The sequence below is a fragment of the Lithobates pipiens genome, unplaced genomic scaffold (assembly GCF_037356315.1).
Source record: "Lithobates pipiens isolate NorthernLeopardFrog02 unplaced genomic scaffold, aLitPip1_a1.2 Scaffold_18, whole genome shotgun sequence".
Classification (NCBI taxonomy): Eukaryota; Metazoa; Chordata; class Amphibia; order Anura; family Ranidae; genus Lithobates; species Lithobates pipiens.
Window position 1 is genome coordinate 176,723,611 of NW_027507758.1, and position 26,605 is coordinate 176,750,215.

At 42.9% G+C, this 26,605-nt stretch overlaps 1 protein-coding gene across 7 annotated transcripts in view; it reads left to right on the forward strand.

The window, feature by feature from the left end:
* BIRC6 (baculoviral IAP repeat containing 6) overlaps positions 1–26,605 on the forward strand; it is a 597,017-nt gene that overhangs the window by 452,087 nt on the left and 118,325 nt on the right. For 6 of the 7 annotated variants that reach the window (XM_077486418.1, XM_077486423.1, XM_077486424.1 and 3 more), the window contains exons 64-65: positions 1,563–1,727; positions 11,585–11,750. In XM_077486418.1, coding sequence (XP_077342544.1) covers positions 1,563–1,727; positions 11,585–11,750 — 331 coding nt within the window. The remainder of the gene's footprint in view (positions 1–1,562; positions 1,728–11,584; positions 11,751–26,605) is intronic. The other variant, XM_077486420.1, reaches the window with a different exon arrangement.

A 26,605-nucleotide genomic window follows, 5' to 3' on the forward strand; every position in this document is an offset into this window, starting at 1 on the left:
CCATCCCACTTAATACTTGAGAGCTCTACTTTCCAAATAGGAGTTGTTTTTGAGGGATTTTATATTGTTCTGACATTTTAGAGCCTCAAGAAATGGCAGTCAGAACATCAGGGTTTATAAATTTCAAATATATACCTTAGTTTATAGACTGTATAACTTTTAACCCAGACAAATTAATATACACTTATTTTTTATTTATTTTTTAAAAGTAGCAGAATGTGTTTTGACCTGAACTTGGAATGACAGATTGTTTGAACTGTTTTATGACCGAAAGTAAGATGAAATGACGCTAAAAGAATTCCTGTGTCTCAAAATGATATAAAAATCCATTTGGTTACAATGTTGCATGAGTAATTGTCATTAAGTACAACGGTACTGAAAACCGGAAAATGGCCTAGAGATGAAGAGGGTAAAATATGCAGACGCTGAGGTAGTTGATGAATTTGACCGAAGTAAGGGGAAGCATTTTTGTGTAAGGCCCCTTTCACACTTCTGCAACTTGTGACTACAAAGTCGCATGACAAGTCATACCCATTGATTTCCAATGAGTACCATTCACATGTGTGCGTCTTCAAGTCGCAGCGACTTCAATTACTTTGGTCCGACTTTGATGCAACTTAAGGTCCATAAACCTCAAGTTTCCACAGGCAGTTCTTCAAGTTGCCACAAAGTCGTGCGACTTTTAAGTCGCACAATTGTGAAAGGCCTAAAACTGTTAATCGGAATGTTATCCAGAATGGGACCCATAGAACTGAAAGGGCTGTATTAAAACGTATACCAAAATACGTTCCTCTTTACATCAAGATTAGAACATCCCTAACCAACAAGTCCTTATCTAGTTACATGTTAGAGGAAGTAAAGCCTCTGAAAAAAAAAAAAAAATGCACCCTGCAAGACAAAGGCATAATAAGCTAGTATGCATAGCATAGCTCATTATGAATTGGTTACCTGAGACCGAAGCTCCGCATTGACCCTCATTCACCTTCTCTGACACCGCCATCTATTCCGGAGTGACTTCCGGGTATTACGGCCCCGGCGCTTTAACTGGCCGGAGCTGCAATGATGTCACTCCCGCGCCGTTGCCGCCACTAACGGCATGTTCGCCGTTGGGGCATGCTCAGTGCCCCTGCGCCCAAGGTCTACGATGCATGTGCCGTAGACATCTGTGCCGCTATTTCTGCAAATATCTCCTAAACCTTTTAGGTTTGGGAGATATTTCTTGCACCTACAGGTAAGCCTTAATCTAGGCTTATCTGTAGGTTAAAGTGGTTGTGATGGGTTTACAACCACTTTAATATGTTGCTGTATTGCATTACAGAATAAACTTGGCAGATTTCAGAGAAACTGTGCGCAGCTCTGTTCCCAAAAGAGTAACATTTCTGTAGCGTGTCTTCAGATATATCATATCATCTATTGGTTTTCTTCTACGTTTACAGTAGGAATCATGTCGCCTTTAAACAATTGTTGCCGTTGACAATTAAATGCATTTCACTGAGGTTTTTTTTTTAATTTTGTAATCTACCATACTCCCCATTTTTTTTTAATTCTAACTTCTGTTTAAGCCACAGGTTTCTACCACTCACAACAGTGGCACTTGTGAAGAGCAACAGCTTTACTGGGCGAAAGGGACTGGATTTGGTACTGGATCTACTGCTTCGGGCTGGGATGTTGAACAGGCCCTGACAAAGCAAAGGCTGGAAGAGGAACATGTTACTTGCTTATTACTGGTAAATATCTAGATTAAGAGCAATAACTAGTTTCAGTGTATTTTAATTGTTTTTTTGGAAGGGTCTGACCACTGACCTAAACACATAGATGTGTTTAGGTCAAAGTAAGCATATCCGTCTTTTGGGAATATAGTGATACGATCTTTGCTTCTTTTTTCAGCTTAACCTTAAGTTGGTGGATTTTTCCATGTTTGAAAAGTTAGTGGTTCTAAAGGCTCAAGGTTTTTTACCTTTGTGGATTCTATACATGAAGGTAAAACAAATTCCCTGTGCAGCAGCCCCCTCTAATACTTGCCTAAACCCCATCTCGATTCAGCATTGTGCACAAGTGCCTAGGCTCTCTGGAGACTGTTACCTCATTGACCAAGACAGGCCATTGGCTCCCACTGCTGCCACTGAGGCAACCGAGGAATGGGGGCAGGGCCAAGCCGTGGCTCTGTGTGTGAATGGACACTCAGAGCCGCAGCTTGGAAGCAAGCCTGCTTGCTCTGGAGGCAGGAGGAAGGGGCCAGGAGGGCCAGCAAGGGACCCAAGAAGTGGAGGATCGGGGCTGCTATGTGCAAAACCACTGCACAGAGCTGGTAAGTATAACTTGTTTGTGATTTTGAAAAAAAAGGAGTCTTTAATATCACTATAATTTTATTTTAGATCATGGAAGTTGGGGACTCTGAGTAGCCATTATAATGACAAAGGCTTTTCGCTTTTCCATATTGTGAAACAAATTTTTAAGTGCAAAAGGCAGTGGCAGGAGCTTTTTGGGCTTAGAGGGAGGTTAGAGTTAGAATATCTCCCTACCAAGGTTCTTAAGAGGTGTATGAATGCCCTCCTCCTCCATTCATGAAAATGAATGAAGCTTTAGGCTTCATGCACACGAGACGCAGATGCAAACTCTGCTGGACACATGTTTTTAAAAGCTGAAACCGGCGTTTAGAAACGCGCGTTTTGCCGCGATTTTGCCGCGTCTGGAAGCGTTTAGTTAAGCTAACATCATAGACCCTCCCCAGCTCAAAAAACAGTATTAACTATTTCAGCAATTTTGTGAGACCAGAGTGAGTAGCAGCAGCTGTGAGAGCTGCAGTGTACTTGTATTTAGCGTGTCACTTGCCACGGCACCTGCCACAAGTTGTGGATTGTCCACTTGCCACGTCACTTGCCACGTCATCTGCCACAAGTTGTGGATTGTCCACTTGCCACGTGACTTGCCACATCACCTGCCACATCACCTGCCACGTCACTTGCCATGTCACCTGCCACAAGTTTTGGATTGTCCACTTGCCATGTCACTTGCCACAAGTTGGGGATTGTCCACTTGCCACAAGTTGGGGATTGTCCACTTGCCACATCACCTGCCACGTCACCTGCCACAAGTTGTGGATTGTCCACTTGCCACATCACTTGCCACATCACCTGCCATGTCACTTGCCACGAGATGTAGATTGTCCACTTTCCACGTCACCTGCCACGTCACTTGCCACGTCACCTGCCACAAGTTTTGGATTGTCCACTTGCCACGTCGGCTGCCACGTCACTTGCCACAAGATGTGGATTGTCCACTTGTCACATCACCTGCCACGTCACTTGCCACATCACCTGCCACAAGTTGTGGATTGTCCACCTGCCACGTCACTTGCCACATCACCTGCAACGTCACCTGCCACAAGTTGTGGATTGTCCACTTGCCACGTCGCTTGCCACGTCGCTTGCCACGTCGCTTGCCACGTCACTTGCCACGTCACTTGCCACGTCACTTGCCACAAGATGTGGATTGTCCACTTTCCACGTCACCTGCCATGCCACCTGCCACAAGTTGTGGATTGTCCACTTGCCACGTCACTAGCCACGTCACCTGCCACAAGTTGTGGATTGTCCACTTGCCACATCACTTTCCACGTCACCTGCCACAAGTTGTGGATTGTCCACTTGCCACGTCCCCTGCCACGTCACCTGCCACAAGTGGATTGTCCACTTGCCACATCACTTGCCACATCACCTGCCACAAGTTGTGGATTGTCAACTTGCCACGTCACCAGCCACATCACCTGCCACAAGTTGTGGATTGTCCACTTGCCACACCACTTTCCACGTCACCTGCCACAAGTTGTGGATTGTGCACTTGCCACGTCACTAGCCACGTCACCTGCCACAAGTTGTGGCTTGTGCACTTGCCACGTCACTAGCCACGTCACCTGCCACAAGTTGGGGATTGTCCACTTGCCACATCACTTGCCACGTCCCCTGCCATGTCACCTGCCACAAGTGGATTGTCCACTTGCCACATCACCTGCCACAAGTTGTGGATTGTCCACTTGCCACGTCACCTGCCACAAGTGGATTGTCCACTTGCCACATCACTTGCCACATCACCTGCCACAAGTTGTGGATTGTCAACTTGCCACGTCACTTGCCACGTCACCAGCCACATCACCTGCCACAAGTTGTGGATTGTCCACTTGCCACACCACTTTCCACGTCACCTGCCACATCACCTGCCACAAGTTGGGGATTGTCCACTTGCCACATCACTTTCCATGTCACCTGCCACGTCACCTGCCACAAGTTGTGGTTTGTCCACTTGCCACGTCCCCTGCCATGTCACCTGCCACAAGTGGATTGTCCACTTGCCACATCACTTGCCACGTCCCCTGCCACAAGTGGATTGTCCCCTTGCCACGTCACTTGCCACGTCCCCTGCCACAAGTGGATTGTCCACTTGCCACATCACTTGCTACGTCACCTGCCACAAGTTATGGATTGTCCACTTGCCCCGTCACATGCCAGTCACCTGCCACAAGTTGTGGATTTTCCACTTGCCACGTCACCTGCCAGATCACTTGCCGCGTCGCCTGCCAAGTCACTTGCCACGTCACCTGCCACAAGTTTTGGATTGTCCACTTGCCACATCACTTGCCACCTGCCATGTCACTTGCCACAAGTTGTGGATTGTCCACTTGCCATGTCACTTGCCACCTGCCATGTCACTTGCCACAAGTTGTGGATTGTCCACCTGCAATTGTTTAAAATATTTTTCTAATGGTTTTTCATCGTTTGCAATCATTTTTGAGATTTTTAATGTAAAAAAAAAGTCACCTTTAAAAACGCTTATAAACGAAAACGCGGCAAAACGCGGTAGCGGCGTTTTGCCACATTTTACCGCGTTTTGCGTCTGAAACGTGGAAACTTTTGCGTCTGAACCCATTTTTTTCTTCTGGAAAAACGAGGTTAAACGCAACTGCATAAAAACGGCAAAAAACGAGACTGTGTGCATGGATACATAGGATAACATTGAATGAGTTCAGGAGCAGTTGAAGAAAGTGTCCAACTGCCTCTGAACACGCGTTTAACTGCGTCTCGTGTGCATGAGGCCTTAGATTCCTGAAGCAACAAAGGTGGTGCACGTTGTAAACTCTGTGCTTTATAAATATTTTTGTTTTGTTTTTCTGACAGAAGTATGAATCACAAACACTGAATTTACAACCATGAAGGTAGCTTAAAGCCGAGCTCCACCCAAAAGGGAAAGCTCTGCTTGTGTGCACCCTCCCCCCCTTCTACTGACACATTTGCCACTTTTTGGGGTGGAACCCTGGTTTTGATAGGTACCCACTTCCCGAAACCCGAAAGACACACTAAGGTAAAAATGTCATCCAGTGACCGTGATCCGATGCCAACACCTCGATTGAAGGTATTTCATAATGAGCTAGCTCATTATACCTTTGTCTTACAGGTTTTTTTTTTTTTTTTTGTGCCGGTATACAACTGTTTTAAGTCATGAATGACCATACTTTATCAAATATGGACATTCATGTGTAAATCATAACACAATCACTGTTTGTCATGGTTACAGAACAGTTGCTGGGTCGTATGAGGTTTCATGGGTACAAATTCTTTGCATACCATGTAATCAATGGAATGGATTGTTTTTTGTAAATAGAGTTAAGGGGTAAAAATTAAAGATTAATCTCCAGAACTGCACATGCTCGGTTTTCAATAGCTGTTACATGGCGAATGAACTAAAATTTAGATTGGAACATTACAAGGCAGCCTTTGTTCTAACTCCTTTTAAAAATACTTTTAAAAATACATTTTAACACAATAAAATTGATCGGTGTCAGTTGTGTATGGTTCTACATTATACAGTAACACTAGACAATGCTGAGTTTGAGGGCAGCAATCTGAGAACAAACTGATTCAATAAACTTCATGCTTGACAAATTCTTTTAATCTTTCTAAATACTGTATGAGGAGTTTAGAAAAGGATTGCAAGATTGGATTGCACGCACACAAATCCATATAATTGACATGGAAATAAATCTCGTACAATGACCATTTTTCTGCCCTTTTTAATGTGCTTTTGTAGCTATCTAGTGCACGGCATAACTATATGTAAACTCTGATCCATTTTGTTTTACAGCAATATTTTTTTTTCTTGGGTTTATATTTAACCACTTGCCTACTGGGCACTTTTACTGCCTCCCTGCCCAGGCCAATTTTCAGCTTTCAGCCCTGTCGCGCTTTGACAATTGTGTGGTCATGCAACACTGTACCCAAATTAAATTTTTATAATTTTTTTTCACACAAATAGAGCTTTATTTTGGTGGTATTTAATTACTGCTGGGTTATTTTATTTTGTGCAGAAAAAAATTTTCATTGTACATCATGGGACACAGAGCCTTAAGTAACTACTTAATGGGTTATGGGCAACATTCAGGTGTTGACACTGGTATACCTAATACAGGAAGTTCACTCCCCTATATAACCCCTCCTCCTTCCAGGAGTACCTCAGTTTTTTTCACCAGTGTCTAAGGTGTGGATCATGAGTGAAGATGTGCTCTGAGGAGCTCCAGGAGGGATCCATGCTGGGTTTAAAAAAACCTCCACAACCGGATTCATCCACGCCACTGTGGCCGCAGGATGGTTCCCGGGCCTTGCATAGAAGAACAAGGTTTTGCTTGTAACGCTTCTCTTTGAGGGCTGGACCCTAGGAACCAGCACTCTTTGTGGTTTTTCTAAATTACCTAAGGTTGTCCTGAGGGGTGCTATACAGGTCCACTGGAGTGGAACCCCTATTAAAAGGGACTCGGTCTTTGAAGGTATAACTAACTCTTCCCGCCGTGATGGGTGAAATTTGGATCTGTCTGTTTTCAGCAGTATCCTGCAGCGAGGAAAAGATAAGAGAAAAGCTTAGGAACTGCTAAGTCCACCTATGCCTTTTCTTTCATATTAACATTGTAATGCCTAAAAGTCTCCTCTAGAGGGAGTAAGAATACACATGCCCCTTCAGCAGCTCCGTGTCCAGCCACACCAGCGTGGTGTGTCCTAGCAGCATATTTTCCTCTCCCCCTAATTGGGGAAACTGAGGGGCTGGGGGTAAATGTACAATGAAGGTACATTGCATCCTGATCAGTTTTAAGCATTTCTCAGTTTTTCAGCTCTAAATGCTAAATTCACACTTATAGTAAGCCTAAAACTGCTAGAGAACCCCCCCCCCCCCCCCCTCCGCCTTGCCTTTTTATTTTTTAAATGCAAGGAAGCCAGCCTTTTTCTGGGAGAAGATGGTAATGCTGCATGGCAGCTGCAGCCTTCCTCTCCCCCTTCGGGTCTTTGTCTCAGACCTGAATGCTTTGCCGTCCACGTACAGGCTGAGGTACCATACTTTTTTGAATAGAGGAGGGTGTGTCGATGAAGGGGCATGGCTAAAGCGGACGGCGCCATGTGCGGAATCAGCATCCTGGTGGAAGCACACGGCGCACAGTCAGGCTTAACACTTGAGAGGTCTTAAAAGCTGAGACTTTTAAGTGGGAAGAGTACTCTTTTGCTAGTCAAAAGAAAGTATAAACGTCCTTCATTTAAACTGACTTTTTCTCCTGCGTCAGGGTCATCTGCCTCTAGGCAGTGGCGACTGCCTCTGCTGTCAGACTCTAGAGGAAAACCTCAGGGTCAGGCCCAGGCTCAAAGGAAGACCTGGGGCCAGAAATCTGCAAAACAGAATACTAAAGCCGCATCACGAAGAGGCATCACCCCTCACCAGAGTGGCGGGAAGTCTGGCAAAGGGAAATTCAGGACAGATAGGTCATCTCCACGGTGTCTCTAGGATACAAACTAGAATTTTGTGAGTTTCCACTGTGTTGTTGTCTGAGATCAAACGTTCCCAAAGATCCAGGGAAAAAAACAATCTGTTTCAAGCATTAAACCGATTATTGGCTCAGGGGGTGATCATACAGATCCCCACAGAAGAACAAGATTTGGAGTTTTATTAAAAAACCTGTTTATGGTACCGAAACCAAATGGGGATGTCAGACCCATTCTAGATCTAAGGAATCGAAATCAGTTCCTGAAGATCCGCTCCTTTTGTATGGAGTTGATCAGGTCAGTAGTTTCCATCCTACAAGGAAGAGAACTTCTGGCGTCCATCGATATCAGGGATGCATATATGCATGTCCCTAGTTTCTGCGATTTGAAGTAGAAAAACAGTACTTTCAGTTTGTAGCCTTGCCCTTCTGGCTAGCTACAGCACCCCGGATGTTCACAAAAGTACTGGCCCCACCTCTAGCCAGGTTAAGAGCACGGGGCATAACAGTATTGGTGTACCTAGACGATCTGTTAATAGACCAGTCAGTGGCTCGCTTGAAGCAAAGTGTACGCATTACAACCAGTTACCTGGCAAGTCTGGGTTGGATTCTCAAACTAGAGAAGTTTTCCTTAAAACCGCTAAGAAAGCTGGAGAATTTGGACTTGATTAAAGACACAGCCCAGAAGAAGGTGTTCTTGCCTTCAGCAAACGTCAGCTCCATACAAGAGCTGGTGCGGATGGTCAGGTCGAAAAGAAAACCTCAATTCGCCTTTGCATGAGGTTGTTAGAAAAGATGGTAGCTTAGTTCGAAGCAGTCCCCTATGCCCAGTTCCATTTGAGACTGTTGCAAAACAGTAGCCTGTCTGCTTGGAATAAAACGATCCAAGCTTTGGACTTGCCAATGCGGCTGTCCCCAAGAGTGTCCCAAAGCATCAGTTGCTGGTTACTAACCCAGAATCTGCTGAAGGGAAAATCCTTCAGACCACTTATCTGGAAAGTAGTAACGACAGATGCCAGCCTCTCAGGCTGGGGAGCAGCACTAGAGAAACCGACTGTCCAGGGACAGTGGTCAAGATCCGAAAGAGCTCTGCCCATCCACATCCTAGAGATTCGGGCAGTGTATCTGGCTCTGAAAACCTGGACCTCCAGGTTAAAGAATTGTCCTGTCAGGATCCAATCCGACGATTCCACTGCTGTGGCCTATATCAATCACCAAGAGTCTCTAAGCTCAGAGGTAAACCATATTCTAACTTGGGCAGAAAAGAATGTCCCCTATTGACAGTTTTCATTCCGGGAGTAGAGAATTGGCCGGCGGACTACTTAAGTCGCCAGAAGTTATTCCTGGGGGAATGGTCTCTTCACCCTAACGGTTTTCGGGCTGTTTGCCAAAGATGGGGGACTCCGAACATAGATCTTCTAGCGTCCAGATTCAAAATGAAGTTAGTCAACTTTGTGTCCAGGACAAGGGATCCCCCCGCATGCGGTACAGATGCATTGGTGACCCTGTGGGATCAGTTGTCACTGATCTATGCATTCTAGTTTTAGTTTTGTCAGTGTTACAAAAACAGCCATTTGAACCGCTACAGCATATTCAGTTAGTCCTTCTGACAAAGAAGCTGGTATTTTTGGTTGCTATATCCTCAGCAAGGAGGGTTTCAGAATTGGCTGCTCTTTCTTGTGAAGAGCCATGTTTGATTATTCATGAGGACAGAGTGATGTTGTGCCTTCATCCTGGTTTTCTGTCAAAAGTGGTCTTAGGTTTTTCACCTGAACCAAGATATTGTCCTGCCATTGTTTTTCCCAAAACCATGTTCCAGGGAAGAAAAGTCACTACATTGTCCTAATATGATGAGAGCAGTGAAAATCTATTTAAAGGCAACTGCTCGGATTTGTAAGACTGATGTCTTATTTATTCTTCCGGAGGTTCCTAAGAAAGAACAGGCAGCATCAAAATGCACTGTTGACAAGTGATAATTCAAGCTTATGATTTAAAGGGTAAAATTCCCCCGTTCCAAGTTAAGGTGCACTCTACCAGGTCAGTTAGTGCTTCTTGGGCAGTGCGTCACCAGGCCTCTAGGGCTCAGATCTGCAAGGCCGCAACTTGGTCTTCATTACATACATTCACAAAATGTTATCAGGTGGATGCAAGGAGGTATGAGGATATCGCTTTCGGACGCAGTGTGGTGCAGGCAGCAGTATAATCGCTCAGATCTGGGGGTGCCCTACGGGTTGTTTCTCCCTCAAGTAGCATTGCTATGGGATGTCTCATTAAGTAATTACTAGGCTCTGTATATCATGATGTATGATAAAGAAAATAGGATTTTTTTTTTTTTAACAGCTTACCTGTAAAAATCCTTTTCTTAGAGTACATCATGGGACACAGAGGTCCTGCCCCTCTTTTATGGGGTTTAGGTATATTGCTTGGCTACAAAAATGGAGGTACTCCTGGAAGGAGGAGGGGTTATATAGGGGAGTGAAATTCCTGTATTTGGCATATACGTGTCAACACCTGAAGGTGGCCCATAACCCATTAAGTAATTACTTAAGGTTCTGTGTCCCATGATGTACTCCAAGAAAAGGATTTTACTGGTAAGCTGTTATAAAAATCCTATTTTTTCTTTCCCTGTACATTTTTGTAAATCAGTCATTTGTCTCCTTCACTGATGTGCATTTATGACACTGCAGGCACTAATATGCAGCACTGATGGGTGGCACTAAAAGACAGCACTGACTGGCATCACTAATGGGCATGGATTGGCATTACTGATGTGCACGGATTTTAAAACAAAGGGCCAATTCACTGTCTGACATTTTGGGGACTAGACTGTGGCCAGTAGGAGTAAAAAAAAAATGAATACAGTGGCTCAGCATTGGTGTTAGTGCGAGGAATACAGTGTCCCAGCATTGATGTCAGTGCGAGGAATATAATGCCCTCAGCTTTGAGATCAGTGGGAGAAATATATTGTCCTGGCAGTTAGTGTCTGTGGGAGGAATACAATGCAGAGTAGAATGCACAGTAGAATGTACTGGTGCGTCAAATCCCATGCCTCACACTGTTCCTTTAGTGGACCTAAAAGGTGGGACTGTGCAGACACTATTGGGTAATAGACCACTCCACCTGATGGTGCCTGCAATAGATTGCTAAATTCTTTGCGTTTCAGTCCCCTGCAACTGCATTCACTCTGTTATAAGCTCCTTAACTGCAGCTTCTAATGAGAAAGCCGTGCATATCAACTTTCTTGTTGTCCCAACTATACAATGCACCTGGGGTCTCTAGAGAATTTCCTGGGTTTCTGTTTTAAAAGGAAACTCCAGGTTTTATCACTTTTAAATACTTTCTTTTAGACAACCTGGTTAAAACAAACGTATACCATGCCAGAATGGTGTTGCAGCTGTTATGCACTTTCTACATAAAGTAGACACGGCCTTCCTGGAGAGGTAGGAGTAACTGCCCATCTGCTGTTGGAATGGGTGAAAGTCGCTTACACTGTACCTCATCCATTTAGGAACAGCATTGTAGTTTTTTCAATGAATACAAAGCATTTTCTGACCAAGGTTGCTATTGAATGTTGTCTCTGTATGACTCTGCAATTTTGTATTCTCATAAATTTTGAATCTCTAACTTGTCAAAACTTTCAAATAAAAATATTGAAACTGGTAAAATATTTTATCTAAATTCTAATTTGATTGTAATGAAAAGCAAATAAGCAGTGTTTGAAAACGTATTGTTTACATTTTTTGCTAGAGTATATGAACTACAAATAAAAAAATATATACTCTCTCTTTACAGGTTCTTGCTAGCTATATAAATCCATCTGGATGTGCAGTTAATGGTGAAGCACCAGCAAATGAGAGTCGAGGACAGAATAGTAATGCTCTCCCATCTGTCTTGCAAGAACTACTAAGTCAATCATGCCTCATCCCAGCCATGTCCTCATACCTAAGGAATGATTCAGGTACAGTTCACAAAGCTTGCAAACTTTTTTGTGTAAGGTCTAACTGAATTCATAATTTAAAGTAATTTTTATTTTAAACCTTTAAGGCCCCTTTCACATGGGACAGATCCGTAACGATCTGCCCCTTGAACATCTGCTTGCTCAGCGGAGATCGCTCAGTTTATCCCCGCTGAGCTTGCGGATGACGGGACTGTCCCTGCACACTGTGCAGGGAACGCCCTGTCAGATCTCCACTCTCCTCTATGGGGGATCGGATGAACACAGACCGTCTGTCTGTGTTCATCTAATCTGCTCTGAAGACGGATAGAAAAATAGGATTTTGCTGACACCCACTATGCCATAGGGATGCATGTATATCTGTATTTCATCCGAAAATGGATGGATGAAATGGGGACATAATGTCCGCATGTGTGAAATAGGCTTAGGAGCTGCATCCTGCTTAGGAGCAGTGACTATAATCTATCAAATGATATACTGCCTTAGTGGCCAGTAAAGGCACTTTTACTGGACACATGGATGGTGAATTGTGGAGCTTGGCTGTTTAGTCTGGGAAATTCCATCCCCAGTAACAAAGTGAACCTAAATCATAGAAAAACACAGAAGAGGCTTTTTTGACTGATAACCATAACAGGCATCATGAGATGCCAATTTTGTGTAACAATGTTCATGCTAAAGCTAAATTCCAGGATAAGCAGAAATTGTCTAGATACAAGGTGGCATATCTGTTTTCTTGAATCTTGGTGTGTTTTCTGTATTTATTCCAGATCTGTACAGAAATCCACTGTGAAACTTTACCCTTTCAGGAGCTTCCTGTTAAAAGACCTCACCTTGTGCAAAGTGAAGGGCCTTTTACCTGTCCCCTCCTGTATTTATGCTGTGGATGAACCTGTTGGGTTCCACCTGCAGCTCTGTCTGCAAAGGTTATGTACAGCACAGTGATGATTTTACCACTACTTTAGGCTTGGTTTACACTTATGCAAATTGGATGCTGATTTTGCCGCATCCAATTCCCGTGATAGGAGTCTGACTGGCTCTTAATAGATCCGATTCAAACAGCTCCGGGGCGGCCATGGTCCACATTGGAAAAGTATCCTGTGTGTCTTTGGCTCCTTTTCAGGTCCAAATTTAGGCAAAAAGTTGGACCTGATACTCCCCTGAATCAGAACAGGGACACACTGGACCCCCTGCTGCGAGCCACGGGCACAGCTAGTGTGAACCCAGCCTGAACAATGTAATGACTGTTTGAAAAGACATGTCGTGTGCACAAATTGTGTTTGGCGCTATTGAGAAATGTTTTTAAATTTATATATTTCTCTTTCGTTCATTGTCTGACACCGCTCCTTTAATTCTTGACCTTAGGGTTAGCACGCCACCTTCAGAAGAGGACTAGGCCGAACATGTAACACATTTAAAAACGCCAAGACTGCACAGCACCGCCCAGGGTGTGGTCTCTCCGGCTATAACCCCTCACCCCGCTTCCTGCAGCTCATTTTTATTTATTTTTTTCTGCCTAGTGCAGGAGAAGGACCTGGCTTCCTGAGGGGACCATTTGCCCTGGGAATTTTTTAATTTTTTCTACAATTTTGATCCTGTGAGCTACAATCAACAGTCGGGCTGGGTGACAGGCTGGATAATATAGATCCTTGTAGTCTCCCCAGCCTGCCCATCAAGCGTGAGCAGACACTAGCTACATGCTGGGTCGGCCACGACATGCCCCTTTCTGCTCCAGGGGAGGCCGTTGAGCTATATGCTCAGGGCTACTGCTGTCCGTGTCATTGTGCCATGGCCAGCAACCACTCCATACTGCTCAGGTGATGGGTCTGTGGTGGAATGCGTCCAGCAAGCCCGGCGTGAAGGCCAAGTACAGCTCTCCCTCCCTCGGTAAGATAGAGCAGCTGGGCATTCCCTGGGAGGTCGATTAGGGGGTCTCTCACTCTCCCTTTGCTCTCCCCCCCCCCGCTGGTGCCGCTGTGTGACTGGGCATGAGGTGCGGTGTATGTACCTGGGGGGGGGGGGGGGGGGGCTCTGGGCTTTGGCAGGGGGCTGAGCTGGCTGTTGGGGTCCGTTTTTGTATTTTCTGCTCCTTTTTCTTCACTCTGAGGTGCTTGGGCTGTTTGTGCATGAGGAAAGGCCGCCGCGACCATTTTGTTGAGGCCGTGCCCATTATCCTGTACTCTTATGCAGTGTTTGTGCCATCAGCCATTTTCTTGGTGATTGTTTTGCAGCGGCCATTTTCTTGTAGCCTTGTAGTGCAGTTTAACTCTGGTGCTGGTGTCTCTTTACCTCAGAACAGCGCGGTTTTTACTCTGGGCACTTTGTGACTGACGCAGAGTGGTCAGCGGCAGCACTTCGTCAGGGTGGTGAGCTGCTATTAGCAGCTAGGAGGGTGGGATTTGTGTACCTTGCCTTACGTCCGTAAGTTGTGGCAAGGTCAGAATGGCATCAGAATCTGGCGCTTCTTCCCCAGACATCCCTGCTATTGCAACCGGCTCACCTGCTAAAACTGTGGTGCCCATAGACGCTCTGTCGGCGGTCCTGGAGATCTTTGTTGACAGGGTGTAAGCGGCGTGTGGGCACAAGGGGGGTAAAAAAACTCCCCCTGTCCCCCCGTCTTCTGGGTAGAGCTCTGATTCAGACTCGGGCCCTGCGGTCACTGGTGGCCCCTGTTCTGAAGTGTCAGAGGATGTGCGGACCAGGACCATTCGGACAGTGAGAATGACTGTGTCCGGGTTAGCGCAGGAAAAAGCACTAGTAGGAGCGCTTATTACTGCGGTGTCTGATACCCTGAAGATACAGGATGCAGCAGGAACTTCTGCTGAGGTGGCAGTCCCTTTTTGGGTCCCGCAAACCGGCCTGCACGCCTAAGGTGTTTCCGTATTTAACTTATTTTGGTAAGTTCATCTACAAGGAATGGGGAAGCCCACAGCGAGCCTCTTCAGCCCCAAGATGAATGGTGGTGCATTACCCCTTTGAGGAGAGCCTCCTAAAAAAAATGGACGTCTCCTCCAGTCGTTGACCAAACCACCATGGGCAAAGTTGTTGCACTGTGAATTGGAGAAGCAACAGTCTCCGCGGTCTGCATAGAGCTGGCAGACCAGTTGGTGCATGGCCTTAAGTATGTCTGTGATGCGGCCCTGGATACGGTCCCCCTGCTCTCTAGAGCATCAGTATCAGCAGTGGTGCCACTGCGCCTGATTTGGCTGAAATGCTTGTCTGTAGACCAGGCATCAGAAGAAAAAAAAAGCACTGGCGGATTTGCCCTTCCAAGGTGAGAGGCTATTTGGAGCTTCGCTGGATGACATTATTAAAAATGTTAGCGGTGGGAAGAGTCCTCTTTTTCTCCGACCAGAAACTGCTTTTTTTCGCCCGCCCGGGTCTGCAGGTAAGTGTTCCTAGTCCGACTGGGTGCCTGCTGAAGGACAAAAGCGTCCCTTTTGCAAGCCAAACAAGTCTGCGAGCAAAAATGTTACCGCATGAAGGTTTGCCCCTGCCCAACTCTTGGGTGGGGGGGTCACCTTCGGGAGTTTGCAGCTCGTTGGACCTCTCTACAGTACGACCAATGGGTTTGCAAACTGGTTTCATCGGGATACAAGATAGAGCTTTTTTCTTGTCCACCAAACTGATTTTTCCCTCCAACCTACCTCTACTTCGGGCTCGTCTGGAAGCCCTGTTCGGGGCAGTACAGGACCTGCTACTGCACATGATGATAGTACCTGTACTGACGCTGGAAAGTTTTCAGGGATTCTACTCCAATCTGTAGTCCCCAAAAAGGAAGGGGTACGTCCAATCCTAGACTTTATGGCCCTCAACAGCTTTGTGAAAGTGCAAAGGTTCAGGATGGAATCAGTTTGCTCCGTGATCGCTGCACTCCACCAGGGGAACTTCCTGGCGTCCCTGGATATCCAGTACACGTACTTACATGTACCCATATACCTCAGGCATGGGAGGTTTCTGCAATTTGCAGTTGGGGAAGAACACTACCAGTTTGTGGCTCTCCCTTTGGCCTGGCGTCAGCACCCCGAGTCTTTACCAAAGTATTCCCTCCAATTCTGGCACTGTTAAGGCAACCTGGGATAGCAATCGTGGGTTACCTAGACTACCTCCTTCTGAGGGCAGCTTCTGCCTCAGGATTAATGGAGGATGTAGCGATCATCGTGCAGACTCTCCGGGAGAAAGAGAAAATGGGATTTTGTACTCGCCGTAAAATCCTTTTCTCTGAAGTTCGTTGACGGACACAGCACCCACCCCTCCTATTTATGTTTGTACTGCTTTTTGACGAACTGAGCTGCAGGAAGCAGGGTGAGGGGTTATAGCCAGAGGGGCCGCCCCCTGGGCGGGCGGTGCTGTGCAGTCTTGCTGTTAATGCATGTGTTACATGTTCTGCCTAGTCCTCTCCTGAAGGTGGCGTGATAACCCTAAGGTCAAGAATTAAAGGAGCTGTGTCCGTCAATGAACTTCAGAGAAAAGGATTTTACGGTGAGTACAAAAATCCCTTTTTTTTTTTTTTTTTTTTATGCGCAGATTTCAGCTTTAACAACTGGCAACTCGTATATCCTTATCTTTTATCAGGCATATTGGTGATAATTCACAGTTGTCACAGTTGAGAATTCTCTGAACTAGATTATCAAATGCAAAATGTTTTTTTAACAAACCAAAAGGTTTTATTTCCTAAATGAAAAGTGCTCTTAGGATCTGGATTATGTCATATCTCATTTTCATTACCATTAACGGTTAACAGCTATTGAAGCCCCATCTTGTCTAGTGTAATCAAAACCTTTTTGTGACCAAACCAAATTGTGGGGGCCAGTTTACTTTCAAAGCGAGCCTTTACCCTAAGGCGGCTTTCACACCAAGCTGCCCGTAGCATCGGCGGTAAAACGCTGCTATTTTTAGCGGCGATTTGCAACGCGTTTCGGCCAAGAAAGGGTTAAACCCGCTCGCAATACGCTGCAATAGCACCGTTTTGGCGGCGGTATTGCAGCGCTGCCCCATTGATTTCAATGGGGAGCATCGGTGGAGGAGCGGTAAACACACCACTCCTTCACCGCTCCAAAGAAACTTTTCCTGATGTCCTGCCAGCGCTGTCCTGCCGCTCCAGTGTGAAAGCCCGAGGGCTTTCACACTGGAGACAATGGAGCAGCAGTTTAAGGGCGGATTGCAGGCACAATTTCTAACGCTATAGCGCCTGCAAAACGCCCTGGTGTGAAAGGGGTCTTAAGATCATGTCATTCTGCCTTCTTCTCCCCTTAACCCTCCTTCTCTTTACAATTGGATGTTATTTATTTCTAAGTATTTTGCGTTTCTTGATCGAGATTATGTTTTACTCCTCCACACCCCCTGCGTGTGCGCAAATGTGTCTCTGGACTTTGGATCCTGAGGAGTGGACTGAAATTCCACTTTACAAAATTTTTACCCACTTTGCATAACCTAATTTTCACATGTTTGACACACATATTGAGCCTTTAGAGAATTTTTCTAAAATGCCCTGAATATACTTTTTGTAATAAGCAGAGAAATGGACTCTAATAAAATAATTATAAAATGCTTTCAACAATAAAATGAAAAAAAGTCCCACCACTAACTAAAATGGAATATCAACTTTACAAGTCAGCAAGAATACATTCTTGACATGTCACAATATGCAGCAACCATATGTTTTTGCAAAAAAAACTGTACTTTTTTTTTATTAGTGGAAAGCAATCTCTAAACTCCAGTGCAATGAGTATACTGCAAGCAAGTGAAAGCCTTAAGCCTAGGTTCTCATTGATGATGCTGCATGATGTGTTTTCAGTGTGTTTTTGTAGTGACTCTGCACATTTTTGATGTGTTCTTCGCACATCATGCTTTCTTTTTGTAGAAGACTAGATATTTTAGATTATTGTTATAAACGTGTGTACAGTACATTTTACATGCCCTTTTGGCACATTTCCATAGAGAATATTGTCATTTGCGTTGTAGAGCAGTGCAATGTGACCGCAAACACAGAACGCACTAGTATGAACAGGGGCTCACTTAAGACTGGCCTTAGAGGGTTCTAATGAGATTTGAACCGTGTGCTTCAGGCAGGGACAGCTCCCTCCATCGGGAGCAGGCAATTTCTCGGGAAGTGGGATTCCCCCGTCAGCACTGTCTGTGTAGGTAGGGGAGAACCGTGTGAAATTTTTCCCTGAAACCCATGGTTTCAGGAAATAAATTTGCTCTCTATGGCCTGCCTTAGACTCCTCTTCCCCCAGTGATCATACTACAACTTAACTTGTAGCAAGACACATGGTGAAAGTCCAGAGTAACAAGAGATGACCTATCAGACTACATGTAATAAAACGGAAGTTTTGAAGGAGCAGAATGTAAAATTGTTACCAAGCAAAGAGGTCCTAGCTGTGATTGTAGTTTTTTTTTTTTTTTTTTTTTCCAGAAAAAATGCACATATTGTATGCTAGTCCCAAAAAAATAATAATTTGTTAAATACATCTGAGACATTCAAGTAAAAAGTCTGGACACATTTTTAAGGGCATTCAAACTGAAATAGTTGATGGCAAGATCAAATGCTCTGATGGAAAATTTTTCCACATGAATGTTCAAACTAAATTCTCCTTGTGTATGGCCAGCTTTTAAGGGATTGTGAACCCTTGCACGTACCCAGTGAAGTGACTGGCCTCAGGTGACACACAGAGATGAAACAAATCCTCCTAAGGTGTACCTGTTTATTAGCAGCCCTCTCTTCTCTATATCAGTTCAAAGTGCAGAACTTGCACAGCTTGTCTGAGCTTTCACAAAGCAGGGATCTAGGATCTGAAGGCACAGACTGCACAGCTTAAAAGAACTCAGAGAGCTGATTGAAGGAAGGGACACACCCCAATCCCACGGCTCGCAAGAAGAGCTGAAGCAGTCACTCACAGGCTGTTTCTGTTGAATTCTGGAAAACCTGTCAAAAGTGAGGCATGCAGATACCAAAGAAATGAAGCAGCAGAGAAAAATCGTACTCAGTGCTTTGGATTGGGGCAAATACCCACTATAGAAAGATGTGCTTTGTCTATATTTACAGTGCATCCAGAAAGTTTTCAGTGCTGTATCTTTTTCCACTTTTTGTTATGTTACAGCCCTATTCCAATATGGATTAAATTCATTTTTTCCTCAAAATGATGCAAACAATACCCCATAATGACAACATGAAAGAATTTTGTTTGAAATCTTTTCAATTTGAATTAAAACATTTTTTTTTAAAAAAAGCATTCACAGCCTTGGCATGACACTTAAAATGGAGCTCAGGTGCATCCTGTTTCCGCTGATTACCCTTGAGATGTTTCTACAACTTGATTGGGGTCCACCTGTGGTAAATGCAGTTGATTGGACATGATTTGGCAAGGCACACACCTGTCTATATAAGGCCCCACAGTTAACAGTGTATGTCATAGCACAAACTAATCCATGAGGTCCAAGGAATTGTCTGTACACCTCCGAGACAGGATTGTATGTGCAGCAATGAGCACAGTGGTCTCCTCCACTCATAAATGGAAGAGATTTGGAACCACCAGAACTCTTCCTAGAGCGTGCCATCTGGCCAAACTGAGCGACCAGGGCAGAGGGGCCTTAATCAGAGAGGTGACCAAGAATCTGATGGTCACTCTGACAGAGCTCCAACATTTCTCTGTGGAGAGAGGACAACCTTACTGAAAAACAACCATCTCTGCAGCATTCCAATAATTAGACCTGTATGGTAGAGTGGCCTGACAGCAGCCATGACAGTCTGCCTGGAGTTTGCCAAAAGGCACCTGAAGGACTCAGACCACAAGAAACTACCTGGTCTGATGTAACAAAGATTAAAATCTTTGGTCTGAATGGCAAGCGTCATGTCTGGAGGAAACCAGGCCAATACCATCCCTACAGTGAAGCATGATGGTGGCAGCATCATGCTATGGGGATTTTTCAGCGTCAGGATAGAGGGAAAGATGAATCCAGTAATATACAGAGACTTCCTTGATGAACACCTGTTCCAGATCGCTCTGTACCTCAGACTGGGGTGAGGGTTCATCTTCCAACAGGACAACGACCCTAAACACACAGACATGATAACAAAGGAGTATGTACGGGGCATCTCTGTGAATGTCATTGAATGGCCCAGACTTGAACCCAATTGAAATCGCTGGAGAGATCTGAAAATGGTTGTGTATCGACACTCCCCATCCAACCTGATGGAGCTTGCAAGATCCTGCAAAGAAGAATGGAACAAACTGCCCAAAATGGGTGTGCCAACCTTGTAGCATCATGCTCAAAAAGACTTGCGGCTGTAATTGGTGCCAAAGGTGCTTCAACAAAGTGTTAAGCAAAGGCTGTGACCACTTATGTACATGGGATTCTTTTTTTTTTTTTTTTCTTTATAAATTTGCAAAGCTTGCATACAAATGTCTTTCAGGTTGTCATTATGGGGTATTGTTTGTATGATTCTGAGGAAAATAATGAATTAATTACATTTTGGAATAAAGCTGTAACATAATGTGGAAAAAGTGTGAAGCACTGAATACTTTCCAGAGCACTGCAAGTTGCACTGTGTAAATAGAGCTGGAGAAAACAAAACTCTGTCTTCAGTTCAGGCTACAAAGCAACAAAATATGATTATTTTAAAGGGGGTGATTCTTTCCTATACCCATTGTATTTCTAAACACTTACACTTTGGCAAATCGGCTTTGTTAGAATTGTGAAAGATCTTTAAGATATTGCTATAGATTTACAGTTTATCATTTACAGATTATCAACCAAAAACTGCCCCCCCCCCCCCACCCCACCATACTTAATCCCTGTAATTTATTAAGCTTGGTCCAAGGGCTTCTGACAAGTAATTTCGACAACATAGAATCTTCTAGAAATGTGTGGCCTGTGTTCCTGTTTACACATTGCAAATGGTGTGCAATGTCAGCTGTTTTTTTTTTTTTTAAGACTGGGCTAAATGTTACGGAGTCTGAACTTTTTTTCCATTAATCTTCTCAAATTTTACAATAAAAAAAAAGAGATTTTAGATGTTACCTGCTTATTGTATTCCGTTCCTCTACATCATACACTTTTAAAGGATCACAGCCTTTTAACCTCTATTTTCAGTATGAAATTGTTAATTATTTTAAAAAGTTTACTGGGAACTTACACAAATATCCTCATCTTGATGTCCCTGAGTTTACTGCCAAATGCTAATAGACATGTATTAGACACTGAATTGTTTGGCATGCACTATAAGGCGAGTTGCACACTGGCGTAATAATACTGTTGTTTGATTAGGGACTTGACAGTCTAAGTAAAAAAAAAAAAAAATGTCTAAAAGACCTGAGTAATGTTACAGCGATTGTAAAGGCAGAAGGTTTTTTTTTTTGTCTCATCTCTATCCAGCAAAGTTGCTTGAATGCCCCTGCCGTCCGGGACTCTCCCTCCTGATTGGCTGAGACATAGCAGTGCCGCAGTTGGCTCCTGCTGCTGACAATCAGTCAGTTAGCCAATCAGGAGAGAGGAGGGGACTGAGCTAAACTGCGGCTCCATGTCTGAATGGACGCAGAAAGTTGCAGCTTTTCTTAGGTGCCCCCATAGCATGCTGCTTGATGTAGGGGCACTCGACAGGAGGGAGGGGGCCAGGAGTGCCAGCGAGCGACCCAGAGAAGAGGAGGATCGGGGCTGTTCTGTGCAAAACCATTTCACACAGCAGGTAAGTATAACGTGTTTATTATTTAAAAAAAAAAAAAGTATTTTAAGTATAGGCGAGTAAATGGGCGTCAGCGTACAGGTGCGCACATAAAACTGTCATTGCCATTGTTATACATTGTTATATTGCTCTCATAAACATGCTTGTAGGCGAATAGACGTGTATGCGAGTAAATTACTGGACTTGGATGTTTTTATTTATTTTTCACTGCTCTGTACTCAATGCTTTATTACGGATCTTTACTCAGCTGTGTGCATGCTTCCATAGACTACAGTGCAGCTCATTTAAAATCCGTAAAAAACGCAGCTTTTTTTTTTTTTTTAACCTCCTTGTGCAAGAGGCTCCCCTTTCACATCTGTTAGGGAGTGGTTTTATAATAGACAGCAGTCAAACTTCATTATAACCATTATTTTATTAATCACATCATAGACAACACATTCTTTCATTTTGAAATAGTGTTTATTTTCATCAGTTAAAACAGGAATTGGCATCTATTAAAAAACAGTTTTGCACTATTAAGCAACCATGTTCTTCAGTTTCTTGTTTGCATCAGTGTTGGTGTTAATCGGTATTTGGATAAATCAAAGATAGTTATTGTTTCACCTTTCATTTTACCCCTTTTTTTGTTAGCATTATGTTGCCAAGCACACAATAGATACAACTTCCAGCAGTTGATCTTCTGCAGATTAAATAAGCGCGACCAGGTACATGGCTACTGTGGGTGAAAGATGTCCATACAGAGATTGTCATAAAAAACCCAGCTTTGTGGCAGACTTTTTGATGGTTTATGCCAGAGCATTCATATGTTAATTGCTGTGTGGACATAAATAAAACGGCACAAGAACGCTGATAGTTTTTATTATAGCAAGGAGACTGCTGAAGTTCTTGAGGCAATGTGAAAACTAGGCCTCCTTTTAGAGGACAAAGCTTAAAACGCAAATCCCACTTTGCTTCATGATAGACATGGCACTGTGTTTAAGGTGCAAGAAGAGGTTTGTGGATTTGAAGAGTCGGTGTAATGTAGTCAAACATATTGGAAATTGTTAATTCTGTGTTCTTGGCAGATTAGGAAATTTGTCTATATGCACTTGTTACAAGTGATTCAGCCAACATAACTGAATACTGGATGTGCGAATTTGATAATCGCTATTATTTTTGGTTACCCGATTTCAAAACAAATATTTTCCTCATTCTTAGACAAATTAATTGTTTTTAGCATTGACTAACAACTGCCATAGTACAGATTTTCTGGTTCACAGAATCACGTTTTGAACATTTCTTCTACCTGCAGCTGTTGGAGTCAACTCTAAAGTATTGGAAAATCTTGGTGAACAATTCAAGGTATCCCTAGACCTTAGGTGGAAGTTGATTATTGATTCGACAGCTAATAGGTTTACTATTAAATGCATTAAATATAGAGTTTTATCCTGCAAAGTTGTAAATTCTTTAAACCGTGACGTCATGTCATATCACAGTTGTCTGTGAGCAGTAGGCCACTGTAGTTTTCCACTAATGGTAGTTTTTAAAGGTTATCTGTAATAGCTGCTGTATCACAGCAGTTATACAATTCAACCAACTTGGCATGTAGTGGACAAAATGATTCCAATCAAGTACCATTTAAAAAAAATTATTTACTCACATCACTTTGACACACCCTATTTTAAGTACCACTGGTATAAATGTGATGGTCCTGATTAGAATTAAATTATGGGCTTCTTGTGATTTTTTTTATTTTATTTTTTGCTTATATAAATCAGTTAAGGCTTGTTACATATCGGACTCAAAATGAAGCCCTCGTGCATGATTTTATCTCCCACTATCATTCACCAATATTCACTCAAATGTCTTGATCTGAATGGCTTAATACCCACAAGCACCTTTTTAATTTGGAGAACTTTGCCCTCTTCCTGTTCTAGCAACCACGTTGCAGGGTCATGGGCCGCAAATTAAAATAAGTAAATGAATAATAAATTAGTTTGCTTTCTGTATTACTGTTTGAAAGACCATTTTAACTTCCTGTTCTTGGTGAACCAAAATTGAAAGTAAAGCCATTAGTGGTGTACCAGACAACCACAAAAAAAAAAACAGGTTTAATACTTTTCCACAGTACAAAAATAAAAAAAAGTCTAGGTTTTTAATGGCCTTTAAAATATTATAGCGTATTATAAAGTCATATCCTGTTTCAGACACCAGAGGGTCTTGCATTGTTAATTTTAACTTATTTTGTATTTTATGATTTGCTAAAAGATAAAACTTGTACATTGTTGTAATTTTAAATTTACCACTGTGAGAAATCTTTCATATAGCCTTATAACCAGAATATATGTGTATACCAGACTTGCTTTCCCTATTCTCTGGTAGTGGAAGTTGGATGGTCTCACCTAGTCACATCACACAGGCAGTGCCGGGCTTTCTTATTAGAAATTCCATCATGTGTTTTATACTGTAATTATTGGGCTATGTACTAGAGCTGCAAGATTAATTGTTAACAAATTGCCAGCTTGATTAAACCCCCCCCCTTCACGATCTTAATCTGGCATTTCCACGATTCATGTAAACAGTGCAGAGCCGTTCTCTGCTCAGAGCTGCCAAAGAAGAAAAAAAAGCCGGCAAAGTTTATCACATCATTGCTCAGCGCTGAGATAAAAAGAAACATTGCATCATTTGGTTCTTTTAGATCAAAGGGAAGAACTTTGGTCTGTAAATGAGGGCAGTTGAACCACTTAAAGACTAAGCCTTTTTCTGACACGTGTTGCTTACAAGAGGAATCAGTATTTTTTGCTAGAAAATTATTATTTAGAACCCCCAAACATGATATGTATATATTTTTTTTTTTTAACAGAGACCCTATAGGATAAAATGGCAGTCCTTGCAATATTTTGTCACTGTGTTTGCACAGAGGTCTTTCAAACACAATATTTTGGGGAAAAGTACACTTTAATGAATAAAAAAAGCCCATTTTTTTTTTTTTTTTTTTGTATAATGTTAAAGATGATGTTATGTCGAGAATCGTAAGAGAATTGTTAGCTTTATGCTAAGCAAAGAAATTGTGATTCCCATTCTATCCAGAATCATGCGGCTCTACTGTAAACTGTTATAGTGTTTTGTGGGCAGCTTTCTGTTCTTTCACTTAAAGTACCTAATACTGTATAGAAAAGGGCCCCCTCTCTAAAGGTAAACGTGGATTTATTTTTATTTTTTTGACAGTGCTTTAAGTAAACTGTCTTTAGGTTGTATTTACTGTGGACAGCCCTTGATCTAAGTCTGCCTTTTTTAAATGGGGTGCCCTGAGGTTTCTTCAGGGGTGCATTGGCAAAATGCCTAAAAATTGCCCCAAAAATGTATACAAGCCAGCATGTGGCTCAAGCCTGACATTTTAATTACACAAAGTGACAGGTTTTTAATGTGCACCATTTCAACCTTCCAGCCACTTGTGTCCTAACAAGCAATGATGTCATCAGTGTTGATAAGAAGGTTGTTTATCGCCTGCACAGCGTCCTTGTTTGGCCCTCCCATGATCCTCTTCATCAACACTGGGGTCACACTAGCTGAGTGATTGCGAAAAACAAAGGGAGGGGAGAAACACTGGAATACTAGTCGGTACTAGTGTGCAAAAGGGAATTTGCTTTGGAAGAATAAATCCTTTCTAATGTTGGGTGTTCCACATGTGTTGATTTTGCCGCATTATGGAAAACTATTAGAATCGTTTTTACATTTTAGAATGGAGTGACTTGAGACTGTCCATAATTGTAAAGGGGGTCTTGACTGAAAAAAAGGTTGAGAAACACTGGTCTAAGTAGTTTTACATCAAGGTTTCATGGAAATGTTAGTTTGCGATTTAAACATATTGTTTCTACATTTGATGTGATCTAGAAGCATTAATAATATAATAATCTGGATTTAATGCAAACTAAATAGTTGGGCACTCGGTGTGCATTTACTCAACAAAAAAATGTTTTTGACAGTTGGAAAGATAGCTACAGGAATGCCACTTCTCCCTGTATAATGCGGACTTGAATCGGAAGGGTTCTTATTGACTAAATGTAAAAAAAGTAGGAAGCTTTAAAAGACTAAGCCCGCCCCCATCTGTTTTTTTAAATGGTGTATTGTAAAAACGCCCTGAAGTCTGTGATCTGGCCTGGCATTGACCAGAGTCATAGATTAATAAATTCATGGCTTTTCCTTATGTGCACAAAGCACACTGCACTGAAAAGTGTAAACAGGAGTAAAAGGGTCAATATTACAGATTGCAAAAGTGGCTTTTTAACAATGCTTGCTTCCTATAGATGGTAAATGCACCAGTTTCACAAAAAAGCAATACATATGATTGGTTTTTAGTAAGTAAAATATGTAAATTTTCTTGCATATACCTTACCTTACCCCCCCCCCCCCCCCCCTACACACACACACACTTATTAAATTGTTTGGTGAAACTGCTGCTGTTTAATGCTGTTTGATATAGGACCATGGACTTGTTGGTTCGTGTGGGTGCTTTATCAGAAACTAATGTGGTGGAAATTAATATCCATAAGAATTGCGGGACTTGATACTTTTTTTTTTTTTTTTATCAGTAGCACAAACTATTGTAAAATCCTGGGTGTAGAATATTTTTTCAAGGCTAGTTATAAAACACCATACAGTGAAGTGTTCTGCATGATCCAGTCATTTAAAAGAACACTTATTCATTTAAACACCTTCCCTATCCACTCCTGTTTCCTTACCAATATACGAATAACCTCATTAAAACATTTTTTTATTATAGAATGCTTTGGAAATCAAATTTTTTGTAAAGCAGCTTAAGGTGACAGGTTTTACTTTATAAAATAAGTTTTGGAGAGTATGTATTGAGACATGTCATTTGTCCATGAATGCACCTATATGGAAGCATATAGTAGGTAAGTCTTACATGAAGTATAGGATGAGTGTTGTCGTTTTTTTTTTTTTTTTTTTCTTTTCACCATCTTCATGGTTTAGTGGATGAGATGCCATAAAATGGACACAGCTGTAGAAATATTATTTCCTGTATCTTAGATATTATGGCAGTATCACAGTACTTATGGGAATTAAGACAAGTGCACAGTTGCACCTCCTGAACTTCAATGAATTCTGCTCATCTTGATCTTAAAATTCCTATCAGCAGTTACAAATGCGCTCCGTTGCCAATGGTCCACCTAGG